Source organism: Schistocerca piceifrons, chromosome 3, assembly GCF_021461385.2.
Source record: "Schistocerca piceifrons isolate TAMUIC-IGC-003096 chromosome 3, iqSchPice1.1, whole genome shotgun sequence".
NCBI classification, from domain to species: Eukaryota; Metazoa; Arthropoda; class Insecta; order Orthoptera; family Acrididae; genus Schistocerca; species Schistocerca piceifrons.
In genome coordinates this window covers 600546918-600569171 of record NC_060140.1, presented here as the reverse complement: position 1 = coordinate 600569171, position 22254 = coordinate 600546918, and the positions used below count along the sequence as shown (strand labels likewise).

The 22254-nt window shown below is 42.8% G+C and overlaps 1 protein-coding gene across 1 annotated transcript in view; it reads right to left on the bottom strand.

Annotated features, from left to right (window-relative positions):
- Positions 1-22254, bottom strand: part of LOC124789699 (receptor-type guanylate cyclase gcy-19) — a 442435-nt gene that overhangs the window by 257880 nt on the left and 162301 nt on the right. Inside the window, exon 3 of the mRNA XM_047257147.1 lies at positions 17567-17701. Coding sequence (XP_047113103.1) covers positions 17567-17701 — 135 coding nt within the window. The remainder of the gene's footprint in view (positions 1-17566; positions 17702-22254) is intronic.

The window sequence follows — 22254 nt, the reverse complement described above, 5'->3', positions numbered from 1 at the left end:
GTCTGCTTACATACTTTTGTTACCGACTCACGAGCCCTGAAACGCCATCTGGCGGCATTTAACGTCGCGGTGTGCAGCGGTCGTAATTGTTTTGGCTTATCAGTGTACAGCTCCCATACGCGCCTGCAATTGTGAAACTGCGAGAAATGCGTTATCAGCAAACGTGGCTGTTGCTCCCTCTCTGTTCTATGGATGAGTGTGTGCCGCGAAGCTGTGAGGGTTCTGCAACTGCTGACCAAACATTTCAGCTGTTCTGTAAAAGAAATGAGTGAAAAGCGAGAAGGAAAACTGCACCTCGAATCCTTACTGATCGATCTCTGCTGCTATAACATGTAAATTTCTTCGCTGGCACCACTGACATTAACACTAAAAAAATTGTTATAAAATTATGTATAACCTCAAGAGAATAAGGAATCGGCTTCGCACAAATTAAAACAATGAAATGTGGAGAGAGTAAATCCTATGCAGAGGCTGAGCAACGGGAAGAGAATTATCAAATCAGTCGAGTGCACAAAATAGCAACGTGGTTCAGTTGAGTAATGTTGGCTGTTTCCGAGACAGGCACATCAAGATTATCCCATCGTGCTTTGTATCCACCAAAGAGGATGAACTGAGGTATCTGAGCAATGGAAAAGTTTGGATAATATACCGTGGACGGGTTAATGGTATGCACATTAGCTGTTTTAGTGAAAGTAACCGAAAAAACTCTTGTAGATGTAGAAAAAATGTTAATAAAAGAAGTGAATTTGTTAAAAACAGTATTGTTCTTCATTTTAACAACTTTCATATGTACGGTGTTTCTCTTTTTCACTCATTTGTTTATATGACATCGTTAAATCTCTTATAAATGGGTACCCCTTGCTATACCTTGGGTTACAGGAATTATTTTTATTACAGAATCATGAATAACCAGACAGTATGATATCGTATTTCTTGGGCATGTCAGCCAAGTTTGCGTTTCAGTTCTCACATCAATGACAAACGATTTCAGTTTTCCTTCATTTTGACGTGAAAAATCGATGAAATGTACGGAGCGCTTCCTGAACTCTGTACTACCCATGAGTGGATTTCTACCGTATTCCATCATTTACAAGAAGGAGAAGGCCTCAGAGATGGGCAACCGATTCGGCTCAAATTCTGGATGTCGCTTGTGGACAACCTTAACTTAAAGATGCTTGAGGTTTTTTGGCTCAACGTACGTTTATAAGAAAACAGTGCCTGAAGTTCATGACGCGCAACTGACTCAGAATTGATGGTATCTGTAAATAATTGTAAACGAGTATTTTTCAGTATTTTACACCAGAAACACAGCCGGTGTTGCGACGAAGGCCTCTGGCTGTGGAGCGGAGATCCTGAGTTCTATTCTCAGTTGCATTCTGCAGGTTTTTTATTTGTATTTTTTCGTTTCCGTAATTGGTCGTATTAGGAGGGTTAATAAGGTAAGTAAAGGAATAAGAATCAAAGCGAGATAGACAAATAAAGTTCTCAAACGACTTAGATTAGTAAAGAATTAAAAATTTTATCCTGGTTGCTTTACAGTGACTCACCTAGTTTGTTACATGGCAATAATTTCCTTCGAACTACTAGGCGAATTAGATTAGGAAATGAGACACTTCAAGTAGTAAAAGAGTTTTGCTATTTGGGGAGCAAAATAACTGATGATGGTCGAAGTAGAGAGGATATAAAATGTAGTCTGGCAATGGCAAGGAATGCGTTTCTGAAGAAGAGAAGTTTGTTAACATCGAGAATAGATTTAAGTGTCAGGAAGTCGTTTCTGAAAGTATTTGTATGGAGTGTAGCCATGTATGGAAGTGAAACATGGACGATAAATAGTTTGGACAAGAAGAGAATAGAAGCTTTCGAAATGTGGTGCTACAGAAGAATGCTGAAGATAAGATGGGTAGATCACATAACTAATGAGGAGGTACTGAATAGAATTGGAGAGAAGAGGAGTCTGTGGCACAACTTGACACGATGAAGGGACCGGTTCGTAGGACATGTTCTGAGGCATCAAGGGATCACAAATTTAGCATTGGAGGGCAGCGTGGAGGGTAAAAATCGTAGAGGGAGACAAAGAGATGAATACACTAAGCAGATTCAGAAGGATGTAGGTTGCAGTAAGTACTGGGAGATGAAGAAGCTTGCACAGGTTAGAGTAGCATGGAGAGCTGCATCAAACCAGTCTCAGGACTGAACACAACAACAACAACAACAACAGCAACAACTAGGTGATGGTACTTGTCGTGTAGAAATTCAAAGTAAATATATTCCTGGCACCAGTAACATCCAACGAACGCAGTATACGCGCAACAACATCGTTTCTTCTGAAGATTTGGGGGAAAACAAACTTGATATACACTTAAAAATATTTCCTTTTCCCGAATTACAACGCATACGGTAACACCATGTGAAAAATCTGTACTGAAAGTTGATCTTGAATTATGCTGTGAATCGTTACTGCATCCTCTCAGCTTACAACTCCGCTGAGCTTCCCGAGGTAGACTGTAATTTTGAAGCCCCGAAATAAAATTTTAACTCGAGGATAAAAATAAAAATCACATGGCAAGCACACGGGTGTGCAGTTGGGCGATATTACTTCTTCTGCTCAAATCGGTTGACCCTCGTCATTGTTTGTATAAACTTGCTATCATACATGACGGTGTTAGTTTGTACACCCAAGGAATTCAGTGCCAGAGAAAACTTGTTATCAGCATCGTGTGGTTTTAAAACGCTCTCAAGATGTATTTCGCAAATTAAATTCTTCTATTTTCCGGATTTGGAGCAAGTGCAGTAAACATTTTTTTAACGAGTTGGTTAAACGATTGACCTCTTCTACACCCAGAGGAACAAATAAATCATTAGTTCCTTATAAGCATGGGAAAACTTATGCAATAACTTTCCAGATCCTGTGATGGAATACTGCGTCGTCTACGAATGTGTTGTTGCACATAAACTACCAACAAGGTTTACATTTTCTCTCTTTTGCGGTAACGCACGCCGAATGGTCGTCTTCGCAAAAATCTTACGTGAAATTGTTCTGATAAAACGTGGCATAAAATTTTAATGCATTACTAAATCAAGACGTTTAAGAAATTTATTTGCTTACTTTGTTATTATTCCGTATTGACTTACTTACGTTATTAACCCTCCTATTCTTAGCAGTTTCTACGCAGAAAAAAATACAAATGAAAAACGTAGAGAACGCAACTGGGAATCGAACACTGGTTCTCCACTTCCGTCCCAGATACCGTGGTCGCTACAGCAGCGGCGCTTCTGTTAAATGGTGGACACCTTATGGGTACATAAGCAGCAGTCGAGAAATTTTCCTTCCTCGATTTCTAAGAAAATACGAGTTTGCGGGCCACATATATGTTCATGAAACATGCTCAGTTTTTAATCATTCGCGTCTCTAATGATCCCCTTGTATCGTTAAGCACTAATCATTTATCGATCATCAATTCTGAGTCGATACACTAGTTAGGTTAATCGAATTTCTAAATGAAGAGAAGTGCACAGTTTATTATTTAAGTCTATGCCAGCAGCTGTCTGCACACCCATTTTATCAAAAAGTTTTCCTTCAATACACAGATGACTACTACAAGGCAGTTTGTGAGTGTTTTCATGTTGCATCACAGTCGATATGGAATCACAGTCAGCGGAAGCTGGTTCACCAAATGGTTTACACTTATGTTATTGGAAGTGAAGAACAGAGTAACATATTTAGAGTCGTCAACGAGAATTTTTTCTCGTATTCATCATGTAATTCACCTTCTTTTTCTTTATTCATCACACTCTCTAAGAAGACTCACAGAGAATGAGGATAGTGTTTATAGCGCTGTGTATCCTAGTGATGCTAGAATATGTCAACTGTGAGGAATTAATATATTTTTCACATTTTAACTTCTTTTTGTTTTCAAGCACAACATGCTGCCTGTATGCGATACCCATTACATTTCCTTACGTGTAATCCAACTGCTATTTCTTTGCCATCGAAATCCATAATAGGCTTTTATATTTTATTAATTTAAAAAAAATGTATTTTGTATTTTTTATATTTCTTTTTTTAATTTTTATAAAGAATCGAAAAGCGGAAAGACAACGAAATCAGATTATATTCTACATAGCAAACTAAGAAAATTTCCAATTGGATTGAAAAGATTTTATACGTTCTTGTGGAAATATACTTCTTCTACACACATTTCACAATAGAACTGGAGCAATACTGGGTTTCCACAAAACAAAACGAGCAGGGAAGCTAGGAGAGAACAAGCCGAAGCAAATCAGATGGGAACATAGATAACAAACCAAGCAGAAGAAAAATGAAGGTAATCAACATCTTGCGACGGAAAAGAAGATTGAACATGTTGGCGAAGAGGTCTCCATACCGAGACATTCGCAAGCATGTCCAATAAGCCGTGATCATGCACTGCATGAAGTTCGAAGTTCGTGTGATCTTCCCTCTTGCCTTCTACAACATAATGAACGAAGTGTCCCAGCAACCACAAAACGGTATTGGTTTCCGACCGCGGAAAAAAGAAAGAATCTGGGCGCAATATGATGTCCGTAGTGTATACGGTCTCAGAAGATCGAGGAAAGAAGGACAATTGTGTCCTAATCCAAGACCAATTTGACATATGACCACCACCAGTAAAGTGATGTCGTACCGCAACTATAGACGCACAACGACTACAGAAATCCGTGTCGCTAAGCCCAGTACGGAAAAGTCGCTTCTTCATGGACTCAAGTTATTTACTACGTTATACAACATGAGCGCTACTCGCATCGGCAAAATCGGAAGATTGATATTGAACCAAAATGTCGCAGGTTGTTTGCAGCGATTCTCTTTCAACGAGGTTCAGGCAAAGGACTGCTGCTCAAAGTGTCTTAAGGAATTTCATGGTGAGGGTGGGTCTCCATGAAATGTGAGCCCCTAAATAGCTCACCGCAAGATAGAAGTCACGAATGTGTTTTAACTTATAATTTATGCGACCAGCATAAACAGGGGGTTCAAGACTAGCAGGACGGACACAGAGAAGTGAACGAGACGTGACTGTGTGAGTTTCTTGAGTCATCGTCAAACCAGTACGTCGCACATACAGCATTTGCATTTTACTTCGTATATCAGCCAGGCCCAACCCACGAAGGGAACAAGACGTCATGACCACCTCATACCGTAAGGGAAATACGACTTTTCCATCAGGAACGAGCAGACAATTGTTGTACTTTCTTCGCCATCGTCGAGGAAAGCGGATAAACTTGGACCACGTAATAAGCTTTGCATAAGACATATGTATCCAGTATTCGGACTCTCTGGAGCAGAGTAAGAGAACACCTTTCATGTTCTAGTATCGCTCCCTGAATTTTTTCCGTATCAGACTTCCAGTTGAGCGTCGCCATTTTGAATGGACAACGCTTAATGATGATACCAAGAGACGTATGCAGATCCACTGCAGCAGCCCAGGGTACAACCGTGTCATCAAAACCTCGCAAAGTAAGAAGCCTGCATTTACCTTCATTAAGTAGTGCACCTGAGCTCCGGCAATAATCATCCATTAAAGCCCTCAGTCGAGGTATCTCAGCAGGTTTGCGGAGTAGAACTATCACGTTATCTGCGTATGCAGGAACAACTATAGTCCCTCCGGAAAGCGTCCAACCGTTCAGCTGGAATGTGGGCATTCGAAGCAGGGGCTCCAGAGACAACACAAACAAAGACGTTGACAGTGGGCTTCTTTGAGGCACTCACCAATGGATATTTATCGGGTGCGTCAGTTGGCCATTAACAAGCACCGAAACTAAAATACACGTCAACAGATTTGAGAGCACTCGCCGTCTGTCAACAGTAAAACGAACTGCCTTCAGAATCCGAAGCAAAAGGTCGTGATTAACACGATCAAAGCTTTATCGAAGTCTAGAAAAGCAAGGGCACAAGGGACGGACGTTACAGCAGCAACCGAAACCACGTCACGACTCTCGATTGTAGGGTAAGAATGGTGCGACCAGGTACGCTGCTTTGATGTTTTGCAACAGTTGTCTCCATCAGAACTGACATCCTACTATGAACTGCCCTCGCCACAGTCTAAATCAAAGTTTAACAAAGTAATTGGGCTAAATCCATCAGGGGCAGCCGGTCTAGGGCGTTTCGGGATAAAACAATTTTTTCCACTTTGAACGAGGTAGGCACTGCTCTTCCCTGTAACACTTCATTCAGAGGGGAAGCAAAGGTAGCTTCCAATAATGGCCAAAAGTGTACGTAAAATTCCTTAGAAAGTCCATCCACACCGGAGAAGGCGATCCCACAGTAAGTTTCTAAAATTCCTCAGGCTGAAATGCAGCTACGAATGTTTCATTATGTTCAGGTGTAATTGTCGTAGCCAAGATGCTGACTAGTAGGTCGTAAACGGTTTCACCGGACTAGATGTCTACATGACACGCACAGTATCAACTTGCGCTATTACGATACGTCCATTACGTGCAGTGAGAGAGTGAATAAAAGCGCGTCGGTGACGGGTCTAACGCCGAAGCAAATGATGTAAGGAGGTCAGTTCTTCCGTCACCAATGAGCGTGGCTTGAATAGCATTTTCAAACTTTCCATTTATATTCTCTTCAAGGTCAACAATTTTGCCTTTACACGGCTAACATCTACAATTCGCAGAGCTGTCGTAGGCAGCAAATTCAGGAAACCGTCGGCGGCTGAAGGCGAAGGAGCATTGATTGCATCGTCTCAGAGTGTAACGAACGACACAAAGACGAAAGGGAGGGTGGGGGGGGGGGGGGAGGGACTCCGCTCCCTCTCCATACACAGGCAGCTCAGAAGGAGCCACTTCGCGAGCAGGAGGGATGCTGGAGACAACTTCTTCGCCACTCACCGCACCACAGACGAGAAGTATCGTAGCGTCGAGAAGAGCAGCACGAACAATCGATGTGGAGGAGGCTGGGGCAGGAGGCACAGCCAAATCCTCATCCTCACAATCTTGAGTGCGACGTAACTTGTTTGTCACTATTACAGGTTCTGTCCTGTGGACAACAGGGTTCTGAACCTGTTGAAGAGGTAAATTCCTGTACACCATTATCAGAACTGACTTTTTGTTCATTACGATCTGAAGAAAAAGTAGGTCCGACGGCGGGAATGGAAGAAACAAGATCAGCAACCGTCAATCTGCGACACTGCACTAATGACAGCTTTAATATGAAAACCTACCGCGGGCAATTAGACCGAATGTGTACACTTTCATTTCATAGGAAACAGATTCCCTCTCGACCAGTATACATGACACGAACGCGGTAACCACACGCTTATAAATGTGATGGAATATTGCGTTTGACATGTATTTCCACGGAACGAATTCCACTATAACACTGTAATCTATGTTGAGTAGACCAAAGTTCATGACGGACGTTTCTAACGTTACCATAAGCAGTCAATATGTCCTTTAGAAATTTATCATTATCCGCCGGCGGGAGGTTGAATATTCGAACATTGGTACAGTCAGTTTCAGCATCTGCGAGTGACACCATACTAACGGAACTATAGTGATGCTTGAACGGGACTTGAGAACCATGTCGCGACAGTAATCTTTAAACGTGAAGGGGATCCGTAAATTTCACGTAAAACACGTACTCATCTGCGTCAAAATAAGCGGTGTGGCCTGATCAAAGATCACAGGAATTTTATCGACAAGCGAATCGTGGATTTCTAGAGACCCGGGCTGTATGTGTCGCGTTGCTTCATTGAAAGTAAAGCTCACAGTACCTTTTCGTGGAATACACGTGGAAACCATGGTGGCCATACCGAAGTGGCCGATGCCGCTGCAAAATGGCTCAAATGGCTCTGAGCACTATGGAACTCAACTGCTGAGGTCATTTGTCCCCTAGAACTTAGAACTAGTTAAACCTAACTAACCTAAAGACATCACAAACATCCATTCCCGAGGCAAGATTCGAACCTGCGACCGTAGCGGTCTTGCGGTTCCAGACTGCAGCGCCTTTAACCGCACGGCCACTTCGGCCGGCATGCCGCTGCAGGTAGAGAACACAGAGAGACTGTAAGGCGGGGCGGAGGCGTTGCGACTCAGTCGGCAGGGAAAACACTAACGAGGAAAACTAAAGCTCTGTATAAGCTCTGTATCATATATACAGAGCTTTAAGTAAAACTTCACACAAGCGTCGCTGCGGTAAGTGAAATAAACAAGAACCGTCCCGTTCGGCGCTCGAAGTGGAACTGGACCACAACGACTACTCATGGACGGTACCTTCGCACAGATACACCAGTTACATAATACACGAGTAAAACTTCTATTGCGATTTTCTCCGAATTGTCAGAGTAGTGCGCCTTACTTTCAACTTTTTTTGCGCATTACGTTGTTTTAGTGGCCTACTAAAGACGTATGAAGTCTGAATTTAATCTGTGATCCCAACGTCGTGCTCTCCCTTTGTTCACTACTGGCCATTAAAATTGCTGCACCACGAAGATCACGTGCTACAGACGCGAAATTTAACCGACTGGAAGAAGGTGCTGTGAGATGCAAATGATTAGCTTTTCAGAGCATTCACACAAGGTTGGCGCCGGTGGCGACACCTACAACGTGCTGACATGAGGAAAGTTTCCAACAGATTTCTCATACACAAACAGCAGTTGACCGGTGTTGCCTGGTGAAACGTTGTTGTAATGCCTCGTGTAAGGAGGAGAAATGTATACCATGACGTTTCAGACTTTGATAAAGGTCGGATTGTAGCCTATCGCGATTGCGGTTTATCGTATCGCGACATTGCTGCTCGCGTCGGTCGAGATCCAATATGGAATCGGTGGGATCAGGAGGGTAATACGGAACGCCGTGCTGGATCCCAACGGCCTCGTATCACTAGCAGTCGAGATGACAGGCATCTTATTCGCATGGCTGTAACGGAACGTGCAGCCACGTCTCGGTCCCTGAGTCAACAGATGGGGACGTTTGCAAGACAACAACCATCTGCACGAACAGTTCGACGACGTTTGCAGCAGCGTGGACTATCAGCTCAGAGCCCATGGCTGCGGTTACACATGACGCTGCATCACAGATAGGAGCGCCTGCGATGTGTAGTCAACGACGAACCTGTGTACACGAATGGCAAAACGTCATTTTTTCGGATGAATCCAGATTCTGTTCACAGCATCATGATGGTCGCATCCGTCTTTGGCGACATCGCGGTGAACGCACATTGGAAGCATGTATTCGTCATCGCCATACTGGCGTATCACCCGGCGTGATGGTATGGGGTGCCATTGGTTACACGTCTCGGTCACCTCTTGTTCGCATTGACAGCACTTCGAACAGTGGACGTTACATTTGTGATGTGTTACGACCCGTGGCTCTACCCTTCATTCGATCCCTGCGAAACCCTACATTTCAGCAGAATAATGCACGACCGCATGTTGCAGGTCCTGTATGGGCCTTTCTGGATACAGAAAATGTTCGACTGCTGCTCTAGCCAGCACGTTCTCCAGATCTCTCACGAAGTGAAAACGTCCGGTCAATGGTGGCCGAGCAACTGACTCGTCACAATACGCCAGTCACTACTCTTGATGAGCTGTGGTGTCGTGTTGAAGCTGCATGGGCAGCTGTACCTGTACACGCCATGCAAGCTCTGTTTGACTCAATGTCCAGGCGTATCAAGGTCGTTATTACCGCCAGAGGTGGTTGTTCTGGGTACTGATTTCTCAGAATCTATGCACCCAAATTGCGTGAAAATGTAATCACATGTCAGTTCTAGTATAATATATATGCCCAATGAATACCCGTTTATCATCTGCATTTCTTCTTGGTGTAGCAATTTTAATGGCCAGTAGTGTAGTTGTGAAACGTATCTTACCACAAGTGGCATGTGATTGGGAGAATTTGGTGATTTCGTAGTCTTATGTCCATATGGTACTGTAGCCGTAAGTGATATAACTTACAAGTAGGACCAGCATTGTGGAACACATCTCTACAAGCGTGACGGTTAACGCATGGGAATATTACTGTTTGTTCGTCTGCCTTTAAGGTTTCTTTTACAGTCTCATTTCTCTCAAAGCGAAAAAGTGAACCTACATTACATATTATACAGCTTAAAATCGACACATAGGATGTCCATAATTAACGCTCCTGTAGAAAGGGAACCACTGCTCAGAATGACGTCAAATTTGAACAGCGTGTTATTGACGCGGGGGGATTGGGGGGTGGGGGGCGGGGGACGTCGTGGGAAAACAATTAACGCAGATTTGATCGACAGGTGGTGCTGTAAGCGTCGTAATATGCACACCAATAGACGCGCGGCAAACGGCTGTTCTTTAGTTTGCGTCCGAGATTCCCAAAACTACTTTCCCCATGAAGGTCGCGCGCTGCTGGTAAAGCTCTTTTACAAGAAGGTGACTGTAAACCACTAGCCCTGCAAAGTTCCGGACACTCAGGTGTATGAAAAAAGGCTTTGATCCGATGTATGGTAATGGTCTGGAGGAAAATATTACAGCCGGCCGAGGTGGCCGAGCGGTTCTAGGCACTACAGTCTGGAACCACGCGACCGCTACGGTCGCAGGTTCGAATCCTTCCTCGGTCAGGGGCGTTTGTGATGTCCTTAGGTTAATTAGGTTTAAGTAGTTCTAAGTTCTTGGGGACTGATAACCTCAGAAGTTAAGTCCCATACTGCTCAGAGCCATTTGAACCATTTTTCTGAAATGATTACAAAATTCGAAAAGGCACGTTCGTTTGAAGTGCAGCGTAGCAGAGAAAGGAAAGCAGTTGATCCTACGTCTGTCGAGGATGTGGCCGCAGCACTGCAGGAGGCGCCAAGTGGTGGTGCGCGAACATGCAGTGCACGAAGGATTGCCCGAAAGCTGCACATGCCTGCGAGGCGGTCCATAAAATCATACAAAACTTCCAGCATTGCTAACCATACGTTCAGGAGGTGATCCCAGCTGACCTGCGAGCAGGACAGACGTTCGTTCTGGAATTCCTTGCTCCCATGGAAGAGGACAATGAATGGCCGTGAAATATTCTGTGGACAGAGTAATTTCATTTCCATCTCCAAAGACATGTCGATACGCAAAATCACAGAATATGCGTAACAGAAAAACTGTACACATCAGCCGGTACCACTTCATTCTGCAAATGTGACTGTGTGCTGTGGGTCAACGGTATTGTCCATCGCAGGGCGGTATTTTTCCGAGGAGATGAGTCCTGCCGGTCCTGTTAGCTACACTCTTACTGGTAAACGCTATGAGTCTTTCGCGCGCCATCGTCATTACAACCCTTCACAGCGTGGATATGGTGGTAGGACCCTTTTTCTGTGAGGTAGCGCTCCTCCGCAGATTGCAAAGCCAGTGAAGTGGCTGCTGTAGAGAGATTTCCGAAATGCTAGATTTGTCTGCTGTCATTTCCCTACGGTCTGGTCGTCCAGATTACTTGATCTCAATCCGTGTGGCTTCTGGCTGTGGGGTTATCGGAAAGACGTTGTGTTTAGTGCTCCAATTATGAACGTGGTTGAAGTGAAGGCACTCAGAACACAATGCATTCTGAACTTTATCTCCAATACACACCGATTTTTTGTGGAAAATTCTGGCACTCGGTTTCAACTTGTGGCACGAAACGGTGGACAACATACTGAATGTGTCCTGCACCAGTCTCACGACAGTTAGAAATCGGTATCATTTTGCTTGTTATGCGGCTTTGTGCTCTAAGACAATTAAAAACCGACGTCGTTTTCAATGCAGTTTTTGGACTCAGGACGAATCAAAATCAGTTTTTCCCATCAGATTTGATACTTCCCTCCCGTGGTGGATGCGTTTACCTAACTTGTGCAGTGAAGCACAGCGAGCAGTATGAGTAGGTGTGATGTGCAACTCGAACTATGCCCGCCGTATTGCGATTCATCTATCATTTGTAGCCGACCCTATTTACAGCGTCATCTATTGGACAAATAATTGTTAAATTTTTTTGTTTCGTAATGTTTCTCCTTGCGCCAATAACATGCTATTCGATTTTGACTTCATTCTGACCAGTGACTCTCTTTCTACCGTGCGGTCTGAGGCACCTTGCCGCGGTTCGCGCAGCTCCCCCCGTCGGAGGTTCGAGTCCTCCCTGGGGCATGGCTGAGTGTCTTGTCCTTAGAGTAAGTTAGTTAGTTAGTTTAAGACAGATTAAGTAGTGTGTAAGCCTAGGGACCGGTGCCCTCAGCAATTTGGTCCCATAGAACTTACCACAAGTTTCCAAAATTTCTCTTTGTACAACGTTTTGAAACTGGAATTTTGATTATTGGCACACTGTGTACATCACTTAAAATCTCGAAGCTTTTGGCGGTCTTACTGCAACTAATGTTCACTTTTACTTTGATTATTTTAATTTTTTTCGCAGTATCTTCGTAGCCATTCTTAATGTTCTATGACTCCACCTCTGTCGAAAAGAATGTCATGTAGTTCGTAAGTTCCACGTTTTATAGTAACTCTGTTCATAATTTACTAATCGCCTATCCGAGTATAGAAGTAGAAATTATTGTTTCTCAACGTAATATTCGGTTTGCAAGAGTAAGAAAATAATTAAAATAAGTGATTTTGTATGTGCCATGAGAAAGTTTAGCGAGGGGTTAAAGATAGCAGTTATAACCGACGTTTTACCCGACAGGTTAAACCTTAAAAATGTGCGCAATAGTATCCATTTTGATATTGACAATATGTTCTAAAATGTATTGTAGTACTATAGTTATTATTCACTGTACAGTTTTTGAGGAGAGGGAGGAGGGGTGGAATGGGAACACGGGGACATGCAGGAATGAAGGATAGGGACGAGAAGTGAGAGGGGAAGGAGTGGGGAGGGAAAAGGAGAGAGGAGTTCAAAGCCATATTTTGTCCAGAATAAACACTGAATTCCCACTGAAGTCTGATTTTGGGCCCTGACATTGCCGCCGCACGTGCGGTCTGCAAGCAGCTACCACACCACGTGTCTCTGCGTGGCGATAAAATTCGCTTTAAAGTATCTATCTATGACAATAATGAAGGGCAAAAATCAATATTCAAGTACATGTAGATCTCTACACTGTCTCTCAGCATGCCAAAAATATATTAAATATATTCTTACATTTAATTAGGACCAGAGCATCGTTAACTTTCTTTGAAACAGGAAAAATTTTCCCGTTCACAAACAGCTTCAAACTTATGAAGTCATATCTAAAAACTATCGAACTCACAACAATACTTTCATTTCATTGACTACCAAAATACTTGGCTCGGCAACGAATCTTTTCATTGTTGCATACGGTATTGAATTTCCTGTATACAAGCTTTTGTAAACGCCGTTTTTACAGAACTATGTTAACATTCAGCTCGTAATAAGCACGAAGTTTAAAACCTCTATCTCCTACAAAAATAATGTAAAAATTCTGAAATTTACGTATGATGCATCTCTTGGTATTATTTCTAGATCAGTCAAATATCTTTTCTTAATTTTAATTACTGCGGGTTTAAGTTTGTTATTAAAATTGGGGAAATTTTTGTGTTTGGGAAAATTTCTTTCTTGTCATTACATAAACGAAAAGTGTTACCGACATTGAAATAACTTCTTGAAGTCTACACAAAATGAAATTTTTTTAAAATCGCAGCCTAACGTACCATAAGGAGGTGACAGCAGCTGGCTGAACAACATTTCTTAATCTCACTACAAGAAAGAGAAAGTAATCGAAATACACTCCTGGAAATTGAAATAAGAACACCGTGAATTCATTGTCCCAGGAAGGGGAAACTTTATTGACACATTCCTGGGGTCAGATACATCACATGATCACACTGACAGAACCACAGGCACATAGACACAGGCAGCAGAGCATGCACAATGTCGGCAATAGTACAGTGTATATCCACCTTTCGCAGCAATGCAGGCTGCTATTCTCCCATGGAGACGATCGTAGAGATGCTGGATGTAGTCCTGTGGAACGGCTTGTCATGCCATTTCCACCTGGCGCCTCAGTTGGACCAGCGTTCGTGCTGGACGTGCAGACCGCGTGAGACGACGCTTCATCCAGTCCCAATCATGCTCAATGGGGGACAGATCCGGAGATCTTGCTGGCCAGGGTAGTTGACTTACACCTTCTAGAGCACGTTGGGTGGCACGGGATACATGCGGACGTGCATTGTCCTGTTGGAACAGCATGTTCCCTTGCCGGTCTAGGAATGGTAGAACGATGGGTTCGATGACGGTTTGGATGTACCGTGCACTATTCAGTGTCCCCTCGACGATCACCAGTGGTGTACGGCCAGTGTAGGAGATCGCTCCCCACACCATGATGCCAGGTGTTGGCCCTGTGTGCCTCGGTCGTATGCAGTCCTGATTGTGGCGCCCACCTGCACGGCGCCAAACACGCATACGACCATCATTGGCACCAAGGAAGAAGCGACTCTCATCGCTGAAGACGACACGTCTCCATTCGTCCCTCCATTCACGCCTGTCGCGACACCACTGGAGGCGGGCTGCACGATGTTGGGGCGTGAGCGGAAGACGGCCTAACGGTGTGCGGGACCGTAGCCCAGCTTCATGGAGACGGTTGCGAATGGTCCTCGCCGATACCCCAGGAGCAACAGTGTCCCTAATTTGCTGGGAAGTGGCGGTGCGGTCCCATACGGCACTGCGTAGGATCATACGGTCTTGGCGTGCATCCGTGCGTCGCTGCGGTCCGGTCCCAGGTCGACGGGCACGTGCACCTTCCGCCGACCACTGGCGACAACATCGATGTACTGTGGAGACCTCACGCCCCACGTGTTGAGCAATTCGGCGGTACGTCCACCCGGCCTCCCGCATGCCCACTATACGCCCTCGCTCAAAGTCCGTCAACTGCACATACGGTTCACGTCCACGCTGTCGCGGCGTGCTACCAGTGTTAAAGACTGCGATGGAGCTCCGTATGCCACGGCAAACTGGCTGACACTGACGGCGGCGGTGCACAAATGCTGCGCAGCTAGCGCCATTCGACGGCCAACACCGCGGTTCCTGGTGTGTCCGCTGTGCCGTGCGTGTGATCATTGCTTGTACAGCCCTCTCGCAGTGTCCGGAGCAAGTATGGTGGGTCTTTTTTCTATTTCCAGGAGTGTAGATTCACAACCGTTAAGATCTAACGGTAGTGAGAAATACATTAAAGTAGCTACACACTAGCCTGGTGCAATGTGAAAACACCGCTTAAAGCAGAGTCATTAGAATTACCGGTGTCGCTGCTCGTACTGATGGATGTAGTCAAGTCTTCGATGCGGTGTTGTTAATATGCCTGATTTATTTTATGTTTCCTGTATCATTCCTGATACATGTTTCACTGCTTTGTGTTAGTCATCTGGTACAATTTTTTTGATTGCGTCTTTCAAAAGGCGTTCCACTTCAGTCAAGGTATTTTTTTTAAATTCTCGACAATAATGTGACGTTTGATAGGATCCCAAATGTGTTCTAATACGTTCAGATGACAACGGTACGGTGTGACTATCTGAGCACGTTATGCCCGCATTATTTTGCTATTTTTTCCATAAGGTAAACTGGACACGCAGGTTTTTGTTGTGATACAAGTTCTGTTAATCATGCAATTTTCATATGGCGATCAACAAGTGTGTTACGTTTTTCTAGCCAGCAAACGATGTCCTTCTTCCTCATTGCCTTTGTGGGCACCTGATATTGCATAACACAATGATATGGAGCGTTATCCATAGCAACTAAAGGGTTTTTTGGTTAAGTTTCGAAGCAAGGCAGTCCACAAAATCACCTCTACGTGGGTAGTCGGAGGTCTTATAAGAAATGAATAAGAGCAGACAATCAGGAATGAAAGCATTTGAATATCCGGTAATCACTACAGTAATTCTCTTTCCTCTGCAGATCGGAGCTGTCGTACAACAGCTGATGGTCTTGTCGGTCCAGCATTCTTTCCAGCATTTTTTTTTAAAATTCAACCATGTTTCATCGAGCCAAACGATATCATCAAAATTCATGCATGTCTGAAGGGCGCTGTCGTTTGAAGATGCAGTCGCTGTATAAACACAGACATTGACCATTAATGCATCCTGCCTCGACAGGTTAAAACGACGGTGTAATATTTGCCTTCTTGTGCGGGAAACACGAATTGTGGGAGCATAAAGGTTGTGACTGGGAGACGTAAGTGAAGTGAAATGTATGTTTTGACGTAGAATCCGAACATGCAACAACGGGTCCTATTTGAAAATACAAAGCTGAACCCCACCCACGCAGGAGGGCGGTGCAGGCCGACGTCCCTTTTATTAATATTAACTTCTCACCTGGAACATATTTTGATATGACAAGTCATTTCCGAGATATTTAGTTCTCTCAAGTTAAAACGAATAAACTGCATCATCTACTACGCTATCTGATAGGACTAACACCTTTGTTATTTGAAATCGTTAGCAATTAAGGAGAAACAATAAATACATCTGTTTACATTTAAAGATACTATCATTTAACAGTGGCCTGGGAAAAGGGAATACTTTAACCAATAAGGACTGTCCAACGTCTCCCTCTGATTACTTGCTTACTTACTCCTTGGCTCTGCAGCCCATGTAGGGCCTTGGCATCTCTGATGATCACAGCCCAATCCTGACGATTTTCTGCTCATCTCCTGACAGCACTCAAATCATTTACCACATCCTCCAGCCATCGTTTCTGCGGGCTTGCTTTGCTCCTTTTGCCACCTGGATTTCCTGTGTAAACCTTTTTGACAGCTCGATCCTCCGACATTCGCTCTACATGGCCCAGCCATCTCAATCCGTTACACTTAATTTCAGTCACCAAGTCAGGATTTCTACACAGTTCATTGTTTCTCCTTATCCTCCTCTGTCCCGACTCATACACGGCTCCAAAAATCTTTCTTAATATTTTTATCTCCCATCTTCTCTTTTTGTTTCGTGTTTCTGAGCCATGCGTTAACACCGGTCTTGTCTTTTTCAATTTTCTACGACATAGGGCAGAGAGGGCTCTAGAGGCGTGGTGAAGCCAGTCTCCCTAAGGGAGTAAATCTGATACAAATCCACGCCCTCCAGGTTGGGGGTTGATCATGGGGCTAACAACCCCATACCGGAAAAAAACATGTTATTACGAAACTCAAAGATAGGAACCCTCTGATTACCGCGCCAATAATATTCTTCTCGCACTGTACAAGGCCGTCGAATACTTGCTCCTAGTTCAGATACCGACTATTTCACTACCACTAACCTTCTACACGAATGCCAACCAGGCTTCCGCAAAATCTTAGCACAGCATGTGCTTTAATAAAGGTACACTTCAGATTGAAGCAAAGCCTTTGTTGCTCTTGAACTTCATTTTACTTTCAAACATGGCACGCTAAATTACTCTCTAAGTGCTGCACGGAGGGTTGGCTCAATCTAATTGTCACCAACAGTTTATCATCTGTGAGACCACAAAGTTACAATGGAGAAAGCTAATGTAGCGCATATCCCACGGTTTGATGTCAGTCTGATGTTGTGGTCTTTGCTTGGCGCAGCTCTGTTATCAGATTACAGCCGTTTCTGACGACAGTACGCTGTACTTTGTGTTCATTGCGGCAGAATTTGCGAGCACCTACCTGAACTCTATGAGTCTGTTGATGAAGGAGGACTTGTTGAGCTCCCCCTCAAAGCCCGGCAACGAGACTGTGGGCCACGAGTCCATGGCTGCAAGCGCCTCATCCGTCACCAGGAAGCGCTGCGTCAGGTTGGACCTGCAACACCACCGAAATCCAGTCAGCGACCAAGCTGCAACAAAGTCTGCAGGACGACTCGTCACGTAACAGGACGTCTATGAGTGGACATTACTTTACGAAAATTACACATTTTAAATTGTTCTTTTTCTTCCCTATATTGTTCTTTGAGCCCTTCACTCCTTACTGGGCTCAGCTGTCCTCAATCTAACAAGACCTACCACTCAGCGAAAAGTTTTAATAAATTAAATTGTTTCTAGCCTTTTGAAAGTCGAAGTATTGTGCATTTATCTTTGATCGTAAAACTGAAAACATTCGTTCGAATTTTGTATCACAACAGCGAAGAGAAACAGCAACGAGTCACAAGGATGGTTTAACAAGGTTTAGTTTGATCAAACCATGACCGGTTTCGGGTTTTTTACAAATCAATCTTCAGATAATTGTTACATGTTGAAACACGTATGTAACGCAGCAGCGATGGCGAGGCATTGTAGCATCTGTGACCAGAGAGTTTGCGCTTGACCGCGCGAGTGTTTCGAGCGGTTCTCAGTCAGTCAGTAGTCGTTGCGAGTCTGTAGCTCTGTCTAGTTGAGAGCAGTACTCTGTCAGTAGTCGTCGCGTGCTGTACGCTAATAGTCGTCATGCAGAGCGGTCGGTCAGTAGTAGCAGCCCAGTGCGGTTGTGTGATGTAGGCGGTCGGCAACACTGGTCAAGATGGAGAATAAGGTATACTGTTAATTAATATAATCATTAGATAATGAAAAATTTTATTTATTGTAATTATTCTCCAACAAGTCCCCCAATAATAATTTTTATTTCAAAAGCATTTTTTCAAAAATTTAATTTTTTATTGAACTAAAGATCTCGTTGCACTTCCCATTTCATTCCACTTCTTTTGAAGAAAAATTTCACTAGAATCACAAAAAAAGAGAATATTATTATTTGCAATGCAGTTCCTCCAAGCGGTGCGCAACAACAAGAGCAGAAATGTGACATCCATTTATTCTGAGGTAAGACTTTAACTCTGATTGTTTTACACAGGGCCAAAGACCGATGTTTCGGTTTAATTGAATTTTCTTATCACGGAATGGACTTTAAATTTTTGTGAAGAATTTACATTTGAGTCAGATTGCGAATTTCACATTTTTTGTTGCCATTGTCAGTACATTTCATTGTGGGCAGGTTATGCTTAGCGCAGTGTCCATTAGCATCCCTAATTAAATATTGTCATTTTCCTTTTAAATTACGGTGGGGAGGTTACACTTGGCGACACCCAGTCCAGGATCGAATTTCGTTGAGAGTCTTTTGAACAACAGTCAGATATCTGCTCTTATTTCCTTAGATATAATTAGGATTTGGCGCAACGCTTTTATTAACTTGTGACTTTCTTTCTACAGGTCAACGGCAATTTGTTGCTCTGTTGTATTTGTGTGTTGTTTTGCATTGTGCTTATTTGTTTTGTGAATAATTGTGACTACTGTTAAAATGCCGCGAAAGACTGTGAATAGTGTATCGCGAGGTATTACGAGCGAAATTACCGGCTCAAACGACTTTACCGATAGGACATGTGACATGCAGTGTAATGATGACAATCCTGCGTCCACTAACAATCAGTGCATTCCAACCACTAATGATGACTTTCACCTTAATGTTGAACAAACGAACTCAATTGTCTCGTCTGTTAATTTGACGACAATTGATGACGCGGAGCGGTCTATAGTAATGAGCGCTGCCGAGCTTAACACACCCGATTTAGAAAATCTAAGTAATGTACAGACAAATTTGTGTAATGAAAATGAACAGATCACACAAAGTAGGACAGATTTATTTAATTCCGAAACAATGACTGATAGTATACATTTGACTGACAAACCTTTTTGTAAATCTCAAAATGACCAAATGGTTACAGAAAGTGAAACAATTCCAGATCCACTATTGAACAGCACAGAGAATAGAAATGCTGACCTTGAGTCGAATCCAATTATGGCTTTGTTGCGACAAATGAGTAAACAACAGAACGAAAATTTCAAACAACTTAGGGAAGATAACAAACAAAATGACGAAAATATCAAACAACTTAGTAAACAGTTCAAACAGCGGAAGGAAATAATGAATAATTATTTCAAACAACTTAATGGAAGTTTTGACAACCATTACAAACAGGTAAATGAAAGTATCGACAACCATTACAAACAACTTAGCGAAACAATTAATGAAAGTTTCAAACTGACGAACGAAAAACAAGACAACCTTAACGAATGGAGCAGACAAGTTGGTGAACAGAATACAGCTATTACCGTGCAATGCCAGGACATTAAAGAACAATTACGTGAGGATACTGAGGCTTGTGCTAAAAACAGTAATAAAGAAGTTGGCACTGTTGCACAAGAATTAAGTAGCACACGTGTAGACACAACAGAATCACATAAAGACGGGATTATTGCAGTCACCGAACAATGTTCAGCAAACGAAACACAGATACACGAAATTAATGCAGTCACTGAAGAATGCCCTAAAAACGCAGTACAAATTCGCGACGAAGTTAATTTAGAGTCAGTGGAAGTTTCACACACTCAGAATACGGAAATTGTTAATAAAAGTGAACGTCAGAACAACCAAATTGACGAAAGTATTAAAGTAACAGAATTAACAATTATTTCAGTCACCAATATGTCACAGAACCCGCCACGTTGCGAACATTTGTCTGACACACGCAGCGTGTATAATGTGAATAATTTACAGAGACTACGCGAAGTAAAATCCGAAAAGCCACGCGACTTAAAATATGAAAAGCTACGCAACTTGAAATCCGAAATGACACAGACGAACAGATTCACACACAAACCTGAACGTGTTATCAAACTGAGTGACGAGAACGTAGATTTCGAGCAATTTGCATTTGTAAGAAAATCTAAAGAACTTAATAATGACAGCGTACAGGTACACGCTTTGCACTGTATACGACAATTTATGTTTGTACATTCACCGCTAATACCTGTAATGCAGAAACTAGCTTTGAACCAGAGGCGACAATTTGCTATTGTATTTTCATCAGCATTACGTATTATGCAGAAACTGGAATTAGCAAGAATACAGCGATTTACTTTTGGAATTTTACCGATATTGCTTGCAACGCAAAAGCTAAAATTTATTTGCAGTGCGTAAATGACCTCAGGGGATTCATTACGCTTTAATGAATATGTGCCGTAGCGAGCATAGGGCCCCGAGCTGTAGTAGTGCTGTTTCATCTTTAGTTTTCTGCACTGCTGCCTTTTCTTCTACTATCCTTTATATCTATCAAAACTGCTCTTTAACTATTGCTCTACCTAGAATTAAGAAAAATGACTAAAGAAAACCCGATGTGACAAATTTTTCCTGAAAGTGACAACATTCTTTAGGCACTCCAAAACCAGCGTAATTTTAATTACAGATAAAATCGTAATCATCAGTATGTATAAAATTTTGAGCAATCGGAACCACATTTTTGTAACAATAGATGTTTTTCACCACAATAGCATGAAAGTCAGCCGCTTAGCATATCTAACCAACAATGCAGTCTACAAGGTCAACCAAACTTTAATGTTTCGCCGCGTGCACGTATAGTCCCAGCTCCAACAAATAGTAACGCAAGGCAGCAAAGAAATAACTACGTACAGACAACACTCTATTTCAACTCGTATCGCAATGCGCCGTATAGAAATTACTATCATGACAGACGTAAAAAAAATGATGAGCACAATTTTCAGCGTACATTTAATAACAGTCGATCCTATGAGCAGCAACAATATCAGCAACAACAAATAATGATGAATGAAACAGACAATAGGTGTCATCCATAGCGTAACACGTCAGTAAGAAATAACAGAACAATTCATATAGTGGATATGCCACAACATTCTCCCGTAAATAATAACACGTACGATAGATTTTAACCAGATACAGCACAGATTGCATATTACAGTAATGCAAACATTACTTTTGACACGCAGAATTTTGCTCACGAGAATGTTATCTGAAACATGCTTTGTTGAATGCTCCACTTTTATCGCACCCAGACCTTACTAGAAATTTTTCTATTGCCACCGACAGTTCCAATACCGCTTTAGGCGTACATATTTTCCAGGAAATAGAAGAACATGGTTCAACAGTAATTAAAAACATCGCATTTGCAAGTCGCATTTTGTCACCCGCTGAACGAAATTACTCTGTTACAGAATTGGAAACATTATGTGTTGTATGGGCTTTCACGAGATTTCGGCACTTTCTTTATGGCAGACATACCACTGTTTACACAGACCACAGAGCGATACAATTTTTGCTTTCAGCTAAATTTACTCACGATAGATTAAGTAGATGGAAACTATATTTACAGGAATTTAATTTTACAATAGTTCACATTCCCGGCACACAAAATGTTATAGCAGACGCACTATCGCGTTCTCTCGGCAACAATCAGCAAGACGTAGCAACCAACTTCTGCAAAGCAAATTTCAGTGTCATGTACATTCAACAAGTAGCATTTGAAAATTTTATTTCGTCGTCATTACAGGACATAGCAAAAGAACAAAACAGAG